Source organism: Oncorhynchus clarkii, chromosome 5 (assembly GCF_045791955.1).
Source record: "Oncorhynchus clarkii lewisi isolate Uvic-CL-2024 chromosome 5, UVic_Ocla_1.0, whole genome shotgun sequence".
NCBI lineage: Eukaryota > Metazoa > Chordata > Actinopteri > Salmoniformes > Salmonidae > Oncorhynchus > Oncorhynchus clarkii.
The window spans coordinates 54335973-54348718 of NC_092151.1; the positions used below are offsets into that span (position 1 = coordinate 54335973).

The following is a 12746-nucleotide window of genomic DNA, read 5'->3' on the forward strand; positions in this document are numbered from 1 at the left end:
TTTTCATACGTGTTATATTATATTGTACAACAGCTGATGTCTGTGTTATTTCCTGATAGTTGCTGGTTGAAATACAATCTACATACATAGGACCTTCTAATCAGCAGGTTTGCATGGGGGGAGTTTAGTCTTTGCATGGTGACATCACCACGCGGTAAATTGGCTTAATAGACCAATAACAGAGAGAGTTCCAAACCCCTCTGCCAATAACAGCTTGTTTTCAGTTTTCCCATCTCCACTCAGACCACTCCCAGACGGTCCAAGCAAAATTCTTGCTTGAGAAATAGTTTTTAGTTAAAAAGAGCTAATTTGGTTTATTTTCATGGAAATCTATTACAATAAGGTGCTTAATTGTTACCCAGAACTGATTTTATATTGATATAAAAACGTCTGCATTGGGCCAAATAAAGTAACAGGGTTGACCATATAAGGGTTGACATAACACGGTTGAAGATGTTATCTTAAATCAGCCATGAATCACCTTGTGACAGAGAGAATGGAATATTGTTGTGTGCTGCAAGGAGGGGCAATTGAATGCAAACTTAACAAAAATAAACATTTCTATAGGTAACAGAATTGACTAGTGCTCGACCCACTCAGTTTTCTACCACAAAACACTAGAACATTGCCAAAAAGAGTAGAGCCAGCTCACCTGCTTATGCATTATGATTTGGCTGTTAAATGGTCAATGTTTATTTAGATTTTTTTTTTAAAGGAATAGTTTCATCATATTAAAACGAGAGTACAGTTCAGGTAACAACCTTAAAATGAGGGAAAGTTGTATTTTTTTAACCTTAAAATTAAACAACTGACAAAGACCACCCAATCACATGAAATAAATAATATTCAGAAATAACTTTGACAAAGCAAAAAAATAACTAAGGCTTTACAATGATGGTGAAAACTTGGAGAACTATTGGGGTGAAGTGGGTTAAAAGCTTCCTGGAAGTCACAGAGGGTGCATGAAGTGACATGTCAAAATGCAGAGTTTTGACACTTTAGCTAGTCTTTATTCATATACAAAATGTATGTATTGAAATCTCAACGTGGTCTATATTAAAAGGCACTTCATTGAATATAATAGGCTTTTAAAATTCCAATTTCTACTTAAAATATAAAAGGGGCGCAAAGGGCACGCATTTCGTGGAATGACCCATACAGCAATGGCCCTAAAAGTTAACAGGATGAAAATACTAATACTAATAATAACACCATTTGATCGTTTCGATATTTGATAGAGTAAATATGACAATACCTTGCTAATGTCAGTATTTTAAATTAAGACTTCATTATCACAGATCCACACAACCACATTTTTTTCTTCTTTATAATATTACGCTAACATTCATGTCCAGACATGGATTCAGAAATGAAATCTAAATCAGTCACGGAGAAAGGCAGGAGTAGAAGAAACCTCTTTTGATTGGCACAGCAAAGAACCATTTGAAATCTTGCATGACCTCACCGGGCGCTCGAGTTCTTTAAAGACCTTACCTCGTGCGCGAGCCTGATATATGGCAGTACTCTGGATTCTTCCACACTCCGGAGAACGCCAGGAGAGCGAGAGCACCGCGCGCAGAAAACGGACTACTGTATTCCTGAAAGAAGACAGCGTTGAGGAGTTTGGACACTAGTTTAAAACAATGAGTATACAGGACTAAACAGCACGGAATTGATAAGTAAACACACGAGGTGATACTTTGAAAGCTAATATTCCATTTGAAAACAGCCGGACATAGGCTACAACACTCAAAGACCCCAGGAGCGGCGTGTGCAAGAGGTAATAACTTTTTGAAGGGCATGCATCAGTAAAACATCAGGGATGGACCATGCTAGAAAAGTACCATTCTAAAGTGTGCCTGTCAAAATTGCTGAACAATTGCTGAACCTTGGAGCAAAATATTGTTGTAGTCTTATGAAAATGCATTTATTATAAGTGGAAACACCTAAACTTAGCTAAAATGTCAACATTATTTTATAAAATGTTAATCTCATGCATAGTTTATTAAATTGTCCATGTATATTAGCGTAGGTTTGGGCATAACTTGAATCATAGAAGAGTGTGTCGGTTTTACAGACATATCGGCGGCCCTTGGGCGACAGGCCTATTCAGTGTCTGGAGTAGAACATATACATCCACGGCAATTAGCATAATGAGGCTTAAATCATATACCCAAGGCTAACTGACTCTCTCCACATGGAAATATTAATATTTAAACATCCTCAAACCAATTGTAAACCATGTGTAGGCTACAGGCAATGGCACTTATAGGAAGATGAACTGTCATATTCAGAAATTGACATTATTAATCACACACACGCGCCTTTCACGTGTCAGAACGGATGACAAATTAAATAGCCTAGCATTTGAAACCTATTTGCACCTACATTAGACGGGGTAGCCAACTGGAGATCAGCATATTTCACTGAAGAGCCCTCATACATCTCCCCGCCACAGCAAGCCTCCGGGCAGTGGGACGCGAGCAGCCAAAGATCGGGAGAAACGGCTCCCATTTAACTCAAATACTCTGGGAGATAGGTAAATATTTACCTATGCACATTCTGTCCCGGTCCAGGCCAATGTAAAGTGTTCCCTCGTGGCTGTCTGGCAAAGACTCTCTAGCGAATACAGAAAAACAGATTCCTTGACCTGTGGGCTATGGCATATTCCAGTTTATTGTAACACATTTTATTGTAATTTTAAAGCATGTTTTATCAAATACATTACAGTTAAAAGCAAGCTTTATCTAGTATAGGCTGTATTTTAGGCCTATGATAATCCCTGTAAATGTGTCTGAAATGACCTTGTCATTACACTACTCTATTATTGGCACGGCAAAACATTTGTCCATTTATAATAGGTAGCCTATAGGCTTCCATCATAACTGATAAATCAAGATTTGCAGCCTTCAAACATTCAGATATGGTTAGATCTTGATAAATGTTCATGCTCCTGAATTTGGTAACAATATATGAAAGTGAAAATATGGATGATATCGATATAACGTATATAGGCCTATCAGTTTATAAGCGTTCAATTACTATTATTATTATTATTATTAATATTATTAAATTCAACTTTTATTACCAATTTTAATAATTTCGCTTCGTACATTCTACATTTCTGCTTTATGAATGACAAGATGAAATGTTAACGTGATAGGGGTCTTACGCTATCATTTAGGCTACTGTATTTAGATTATTGTTGTGTTAGCCTACACAGTCCCGCTGTCACCCTTAGGGCTTTCATTCCCAAGAGCATAACAAATAAAATACCGTAGGCTATATGATCTTTTGGACACAGTGCAAGACTAAATATAGCAAATAAATAGACCCGAAATAGGCAAATCCATCTATTTGAGGGGTTGAAATTGTATTCAAACAAATATTATTGCAGGCCTACTTACAATTATTATTCTTAAAATAACAACATTGCAGTCAGTATTGCAAATTATGAACGCAATATGCACGCACATGAAGCTATGCCAACTTGTCTTAATAAATAAATAATACAAATAATAACAAAAATAAACATGATTTGTCGTGACTTGTTTTATGAGCAGTTTGCGATTAAACTCTCAACGCACTGACAATTTTTAGATTTAAGTCGTAGGCTTGGATAATTTTATCGTAATCTGTGTGTGAATACAAATTAGCTAGGCTATTAAATGCGCTAATTTGCTACACATTATGGATATGACAATAAGTCTGCAATTAATAAGACTCTTAATGAAAACATTATAGAATTTAATAATTTTGTCTGCTGGTCCCGCCAAGTTATTTGCTTTTGTGTGATTTTTCAGAGCAAAATCCCCGATTAATGTCTGATTATTGTGTAGTTTTCTTAGTTGACGGTTTCGTTGGCGTTTTTAACTTCAGCTAGTGCTGTAGGGACTCTATATTTTGCCTATTTAGTAGGCCCACATCGCTTTGCTTTCAGGCACAACGTCAAGTGCGACATACAAATAATGAATATCAATATCAGCATTAATGTTGAGATAACACAGGAGAATAGGCTAATTATTTCATACAGCCCCTGGGGCTTTAGTGGGGGGGGGGGGGGGGGGGGGGGGAGACTCTCTTGGGACAAGCTGGTTAAATAGCGAGCTTTGCGTGGGAACAGAGGGTTAGGGTTAGTGGAGGCTGGCTTGGCTTCTCAATGCCATTATATTATAATGTCTCACTCTCAGCTTTAATCTTTACAAATACAAAATCTTCACAGTTATAGTCACATAATAGCTGATGCAATATTGGATCATGACCAAATGCAGGTGCCCAATTAAAAGGTATTAGAAGTCAGCTGTTGATAGGTGAAATAGTTGTAATAAAATGTATGGAAATAGGAAATGAAGATATAATAAAAAAGGTGATAATAACTTGAGCCTACTTGATCTTTGAATTATCTATTAATCTACACCTACAGGCTATTAACAAGACTATGACCTTGATCAATCCACACTGATGGTTTTTATAATTCAACAATAACAATACATTGTTTGACCTGTAGCTACATTTGACCTCAAACTTGTGTAATTACAAATGCCCATAAAGAACTTTTCCCACTATTTTTTTAAAAAGTTGACGGGAGCCATGCAGCACTACGGAGTGAATGGATATTCTCTCCACGCCATGAACTCGCTAAGCGCCATGTACAACCTCCACCAGCAGGCGGCGCAGCAGGCCCAGCACGCCCCTGACTACCGGCCATCAGTGCACGCGCTCACCCTGGCAGAGAGGCTGGCTGGTAAGAACGGGTTGCACATTTTCTGAATATATAGCTTAAATCTTTCCAAAAGTCAGAAATATTTGCAATACAATCAGGCTAATGCTATGTGATGGTCATGTCTGTTGCCTTGTGTTAAAGGGCTCTTGAAGTAGTCGAACTAAGTGTCTTACACAATAAATTGAAGCATTTACTTAAATCCATATTCAGAGCCAGACTCTCAATTAAATTGGCCCTGTCTCTTTTCCTTCAACGGCTGCACATTTCAAGACATCATCCTCGAGGCCCGGTATGGCTCCCAGCACCGAAAGCAGCGGCGCAGTCGCACAGCCTTCACTGCCCAGCAGCTGGAGGCCCTGGAAAAGACCTTCCAGAAGACCCACTACCCTGACGTGGTGATGCGTGAGCGCCTGGCCATGTGCACCAACCTGCCAGAGGCCCGTGTACAGGTGAGGATACTTACGGAGTCGAAAGAAAGGAAATATTTCACTAGGTTCTCATCTTCTGGGGTGGAGCGAGTGGGAGTTTGGATGATAAAGGGCAATATTTACTTAATCCTCTTTAGGGCCCATACCAAAGATCTCCAATGATGTCGGTCTTGGGCAGATACATTTTTTTCTGGCCATGACTAGTGGATGTTTTTGAGTTCTGCGGACAGGAAGAGCAGCAATATATACTGGACAAAAATACAGTATAAACGCAACATGTGAAATGCTCCTTCCATGAGCTGAAATAAAAGATCCCAGAATTTTTTTCATACTCACAAAAAGCTTATTTCTCTCAAATTGTGGACAAATTTGTGTACATCCCTGTTAGTGAGAATTTCTGCACAAACTGTCAGAAACCGTCTCAGGGAAGCACATCTGTGAGCTCATTGTCCTCACCAGAGTCTTGACCAGACTGCAGTTTGGCGTCGCAACCAACTTCAGTAGGCAAATGCTCACCTTCGATGGCCACTGGCATGCTGGAGAAGTGGGCTCTTCACGGATTAATCCCGGTTTCAACTGTACCTGGCAGATAGCGTGTATGGCGTCATGCTGGCGGTGTGATCATGGTATGGGCAGGCATAAACTACGGACAATGAACTCAATTGCATTTTATGGATGGCAATTTGAATGCACAGAGATACCGTGACAAGATCCTGAGGTCCGCTGTCGTGCCATTCATCCACCACCATCAACTCATGTTTTAGCATGATAATGCACAGCCCCATGTCTCAAGGATCTGTACACAATTCCTGGAAGCTGAAAATATCCCAGTTCTTCCATGGTCTGCATACTCACCAGAGATGTCAACCATTGAGCATGTTTGGGATGCTCTGGATCACCATGTATGACAGCGTGCTCTAGTTTCCGCCAATATCCAGTAACTTCGCACAGCCATTGAAGAGGAGTGGGACAACCTTCCACAGGCCACAATCAACAGCCTGATCAACTCTATGCGAAGGAGATGTGTCGCGCAACATGAGGCAAATGGTGGCCACACCAGATACTGGTTTTCCGATCCACGCGCCTACCTTTCTTTTAAGGCATCTGTGACCAACAGAGTCATATCAGTATTTCCAGTCATGTGAAATTAGGCCCAATGAATGTATTTAAATTGACTGATTTCCTTATATGAACTGTAACTCCGTAAAACCATGTTGTGTTTATATTTTTGTTCAGTGTAGAAGTAAATGTGTTATTAGTTAAAATTACATTTGTAAGAATCAACAATATACACATTGGATGCATCAAAGATGTACAGTACCAGACAAAGGTTTGGACACACCTACTCATTCAAGGGTTTTTCTTTATTTTTACTATTTTCTACATTGTAGAATAATAGTCAAGATATCCTAACTATGAAATAACACACATGGAATCATGTAGTAGCCAAAAAAGTGTTTTATATTTTATATTTGAGATTCTTCAAAGTAGCCAACCTTTGCCTTGATGACAGCTCTGCACACTCTTGGCCTTCTCTCAACCATTTTTATGAGGTAGTCACCTGGAATGCATTTCAATTAACAGGTGTGCCTTGTAAAAAGTTAATTTGTGGAATTTCTTTCCTTAATGCGTTTCAGCCAATCAGTTGTGTTGTGACAAGGTAGGGGTGGTATACAGAAGATATCCCTATTTGGTAAAAGACCAAGTCCATATTATGGCAAGAACAGCTCAAATAATAAAAGAGAAACGACAGCCCATCATTACTTTAAGACATGAAGGTCAGTTAATACGGACAATGTCAAGAAATTGAAAATTTCTTCAAGTGCAGTCGCAAAAACCATCAAGCGCTATGATGAAACTGGCTCTCATGAGGACCGCCACAGGAAAGGAAGACCCAGAGTTACCTCTGCTGCAGAAGATAAGTTCATTAGAGTTAACTGCACCTCAGATTGCAGCCCAAATAAATGCTTCACAGAGATCAAGTAACAGACACATCAATTGTTAAGAGGAGACTGCATGAATCAGGCCTCAATGGTCCAATTGCTGCAAAGAAACCCCTATTAAAGGAAACCAATAATAAGAGACTTGCTTGGGCCAAGAAACACGAGCAATGGACATTTGACCGGTGGAAATCTGTCCTTTGGTCTGATGAGTCCAAATTTGAGATTTTTGGTTCCAAGCACGGTGTTTTTGAGACACAGAGTAGGTGAACGGATGATCTCTGCATGTGTAGATCCCACCGTGAAGCATGGAGGAGGAGGTGTGATGGTGCTTTGCTGGTGACACTGTCAGTTATTTAATTAATTAGAATTCAAGGCCCACTTAACTAGCATTGCTACCACAGCATTTTGCAGCGATACACCATCACATCTGGTTTGCACTTAGTGGGACTAGCATTTGTTTTTCAACAGTACAATGACCCAACACACCTCCAGGCTATGTAAGGGCTATTTGACCAAGAAGGAGAGTGATGTAGTGCTGCATCAGATGACCTGGCCTCCACATTCATCCGACCTCAATCTAATTGAGATGGTTTGGGATGAGTTGGACCACAGAGTGAAAGAAAAGCAGCCAACAAGTGCTCAGCATATGTGGGAACTCCTTGAAGACTGTTGGAAAAGCATTCCAGGTGAAGCTGGTTGAGAAAATGCCAAGAGTTTGCAACGCTATCATCAAGGCAAAGGGTGGCTACTTTGAAGAATCTCAAATATAAAATATATTTTTATTTATTTAACACTTTTTTGGTTACTACATTATCCCATATGTGTTATTTAATAGTTTTGAGGTTTTCACTATTAATCTACAATGTAGAAAATAGTAAAAATAAAGAAAAACCCTTGAATGGGTAGGTGTGTCCAAACCTTTGACTTGTACTGTATATAAAATCAAAATTACCAATATTGACATTATCAGAAGCCTGAGCTATGATAGAGAATTACAGTTTCCGTAGCAATACATTTCAGCCAAAAGATATTCTGAGATTGAAAAGTAATGACACATTGTGTTATTACTGTAAAACAACTGAAATCCTTCCTCTCATCAGGTGTGGTTCAAAAATCGCCGCGCCAAGTTCCGCAAGAAGCAGCGCAGCCTGCAGAAGGAGCAGCTCCAGAAACAGAAGGAGGCCAACGGAGAGGGGGGTGACAAGGAGGATGTCAAGACCAAAGACACCTCCACCGCAAGTGTGCCCTCCACCCAGAGCCCTCCACCTCCCTCCTCCTCCACTTCCTCCTCCCTCTTGGAGTCAATGCAGCCCCAGCCTGCAGAGATGAACGTGGAGGTGAACGTCACCTCCCCGGAGCCCTCAGAAAGCGAGTCGGCCGCCGAAGACAACGGTGAGGGAGAGGAAGAGCTGAGGAGGGAGAGGCTGCAGGAGGAAACGCAGCAGCAGCTTCAGGGGGAGATGCAGCAGAGGGATGCAGGGCTGCAGCCGGGAGGCGGCTCTCCGTCCTGCAAACGCCTCAGCCCCACACCAGGTGTGAACTCTTCTATCACAGTCACAGATATTGGGCCATAAATGAGACTGTGAGCCAGCTTACAAAACGGAATTGTCTTTTAATAGTCTTTGCATCAAATACTAAACATAAACAATACATAAACAGTGGTGGTTATTTATACAAGAAGGCCCAAAGGGTTGTGGAAAATTGGCCATTTTAAACTGGGTGGTTCAAGCCCTGAATGCTGATTGGCTGACAGGTGTAGTATATCAGACCATATACCACGGGTATGACAAATAATTTATTTTTACTGCTCTAATTACATTGGTAACCCGTTTATAATAGCAACAAGGCACCTTTGTGATTTGTGATATATGGCCAATATACTACGGCTAATGGCTGTATCCAGGCACTCCGTGTTGCGTTACTTGTAAGAGCAGCCCTTAGCCGTGGTATATTGGCCATATGCCACAGCCCCTCTGGCCTTATTGCTTAAATATACCACAGCTAAGGGCTGTTCTTTATGCACAACACAAAGCGGAGTGCCTGGATACAATCCTTAGCTATGGTATATTGGCCATATTCCACAAACCTTGAGATGCTGAAATGCTGTTTCAGTCAAATCAGCAACCAGGACCCAAACTACCCGGTTTACAATTGTCTTTTGACTAAAACCAAAACTAAAACTAAAACCAAAATCTTCTTCTCCCTCTCTCATCATCAGACTCTCCCCTGGGCTCACCCTCCCTCCCTTCTTCCAGTGGTGGCATGGGCAGCAGTGGTCTGTCCCAGGGCTCCTACGCCTCGTCCCCCCTCAGCCTCTTCCGCCTGCAGGAGCAGTTCCGCCAGCACATGGCCGCCACCAACAACATGGTCCACTACCCCTCCTTCGACATGGGTACCCCCTCCTCCCTGCCCTACCTAGGCATGAACGTCAACATGCCCTCCCCCCTGAGCTCCCTGCCCTGCCAATCCTACTACCAGTCCATGTCCCAGGCATCTCTGTCCCAGGCCCAGCAGGTGTGGAACAGCCCTCTGGCAGGTCTCCAGGCTCCTCCGGGCAGCATGCCCAGCCTCAACAGCAAGACCACCAGCATCGAGAACCTGCGTCTGAGGGCCAAGCAGCACGCAGCCTCCCTGGGCCTGGACACACTACCCAACTGACCAGACCTGACCCCCCCCCCCCCCCCCCCTCCCCCGCCCCAGGGCAGCTACCAAGGATGCAGCCAGACATTACGACCCCTTCTACTGACATCTTCACTGACTGGACATTATAGACACTGCATCAGTTTTGGACACTGGGACTGGACATTAGATCAATACACTACTGGACATTGCTTATTTGACCCCCTCGCAGGTTAGATGCATAGACCCAGTCCAATCGCACTACTGCTACCCACCAAACCATGTGGATCAGAGAACTCAAAGCTACACTCCTATATCACAAAGCTGTCATCTCATACCGGGGAAAATGCATGGCGGTTAACAGTATCTGATGACCTCAACAGTAGAGCTGGGGAGAGTGACAGTAACATTAAAGATGAGCTTTGCATGCATCCCGAGACAAGGATTACAACTGCACAAAGATTGAACCAAGATTCCAGCCTCAGATCAAACCCATTCAAAGATTTACAACAGCACAGACTGGCCCTACAAATCCCACAATGCCCTGCACCTGGCAGATGGACAGTACTTCCTGTTAAAGAGCTACATCCCACCTGCAAGAATTTATTCCACATTGTACTGTAAATATTCCTCCTCGTTTGTTCCCATCCCATCTGCTTGGTTCGGGAGTATAAATCGGTGTCTCCTTTTGTGTCGAGGACTTAAACAGGAAACATTCAAGCTATTTTTGAATTGTTCCATTGTGGCTTTATGCAAAGGACCTACAGTAGAATGAGCCAATACCTGCTGGGGTAAAGATTATAGTCTACGGTGGGAACAGAGCAACGTTCAAATATGAATCTGTTTAATCTAGCTATGTTATGTTCGCCTGGGTGCCAGGTTGTTTCTGCATGTGCGTTTAAGAGCGCCACATCTTTACGTCGAGTCAAGACGGTGACCAAAAAAATATATGGTGTTATCGACTTAAGCAGAAACACACTGGCACCCAGGCCAATGCTGTATGTATTTTATCATTGTAGAGCCCAGACATGTATTTCTCAATTGTTTACTTAAAATGTGAGTCATTTATCTGTTAAAATGCAAGGGAATAAACCACATGTATGAAGATCGATTGGTGAATGAGATGATTATTTTAGACGATAATTCAAATCATGCAATATAATTTATGAATAATTATGTTGGGAACACGTCACAGGCAAGAGACAATTTGCATGTTTACATGTGTAAGCCTTTTTTAAAATTATTTTTTTTTTTACTCGTGTTTTTAAAACTATACTGAACAAAAATATAAACGCAACATGGAACAATTTCAAAGATTTTGCTGAGTTACAGTTCCTATAAGGAAATAAGTCAATTGAAATAATTTTATTAGGCCCTAATCTATGGATTTCACATGGCTGGGCAGGGGGGCAGCCATGGGTGGGGAGGGCATTGGCTCACCCACTGGGGAGCCAGGCCCAGCCAATCAGAATGAGTTCTTCCCCACAAAAGGGCTTTATTACAAACAGAAATACTCTTCAGCACCCCGCCCTCCCCCTTCTGACGATCCCGCAGTTGAAGAATCGGGATGTGGATGTCCCAGGCTGCGGTCGTGGTCTGCGGTTGTGAGGCCAGTTGGACATATGGCCACATTTTTTTTTAAACGATGAGGCGACTTGTGGTACAGAAATGAACATTCAATTATCTGGAAACAGCTCGTGGACTTTCCTGCAGTCAGCATGCCTATTGCACACTCCCTCAAAACTTGAGACATCTGTGGCATTGTGTTGCATGACAAAACTGAACATTTTAGAGTGGCCTTTTATTGTCCCCGGCACAAGGTGCACCTGTGTAATGACCATGTGGTTTAATCAGCTTCTTGATATTCCACACCTGTCAGGTGGAAGGGATTATCTTGAGATAAAATGCTTATTAACAAGGATGTAAACTAATTTGTGGACAACATTTGGGAGAAATATGCTTTTTGTGCGTATGGAACATTTCTGGGATCTTTAATTTCAATTCATGAAACATGGAGCCAGCACTTGTTGCGTTTATATGACATGCATGTTGCGTTTATATTTTTGTGTAGTTTGCCCTTTAGGGCTACCGTACTTACCAGAGCTTTGGGACCATGGGTGGCTATCTGGTGGAGCAGCTAGGTCAGAGTGTCTCACCAGACTACCAGAACAACTCCTGAACCATGGAGGATCACACAGCAGGAGGCTTCACCCACCTCCCACCACCCTGCAGTGTGAAATCAGTATCACAGCAGGGAACCTGGCCTACAGAAAAACAAACAAACACATACATGAACACACTAAAACACTGGCATGCGCATGCTCCTACAGATGTGTGCACACACACAGTCTTACAAAAATGTATTTCTAAAAGTTTTAAAAACGTAGGAATTGTTTCCATCACCCAACACCTATGTACAGAGCACTGAAGTCCCCGTTTAAGGACGTTCATGTCAAACAGTACACACACAAAGTCTCATATAACTAACCTTTTGGGGACACACAATTCAGCCCCATTCAAAATCCAATTTTCCCTAACCCTAAACCATTAACAGCTAAACCTAACCCTAGCCCCAAACCATGAACTCAATTCAAACCCTAAGACTAAATCTAACATTAACCCCTAGAAATTTGACCCTGTGGGAACTAACAAAATGTCTAATATTTTTTGTTTGTTTACTTCTGTCCCCACATGTATAGTTAAACACGTCCACACACACACACACACACACACACACACACACACACACACACACACACACACACACACACACACACACACACACACACACACACACACACACACACACACACACACACACACACACACACAGCCCCTGCCACTTGTTCACCCGAATGCAGAGTAACTAATCCTAAATGAAATGACTGAAGCACAGTGTCAGGCTCTAAAGAGTCCCCAATCCCCCACTCCCCTTCTTGGTCCTGTCATCCGAGGTTCGGCTACACCGAAACAGAATGCTTTGCCATAATAAGATTAACTTGGGTTGGGATATCGATGGATTAAGTAAGAATA

General features: G+C 41.9%; 1 protein-coding gene across 1 annotated transcript; it reads left to right on the forward strand.

The window, feature by feature from the left end:
• Window positions 1–1697: 1697 nt before the first annotated feature.
• Window positions 1698–9761, forward strand: LOC139410088 (diencephalon/mesencephalon homeobox protein 1-A-like). The gene is made up of 5 exons (XM_071155531.1): window positions 1698–1780; window positions 4579–4744; window positions 4994–5172; window positions 8195–8627; window positions 9313–9761. The coding sequence occupies exons 2-5, from the start codon at window positions 4591–4593 to the stop codon at window positions 9750–9752; spliced, it is 1206 nt and encodes a 401-aa protein (XP_071011632.1). The 5' UTR covers window positions 1698–1780; window positions 4579–4590; the 3' UTR covers window positions 9753–9761.
• Window positions 9762–12746: the final 2985 nt, after the last annotated feature.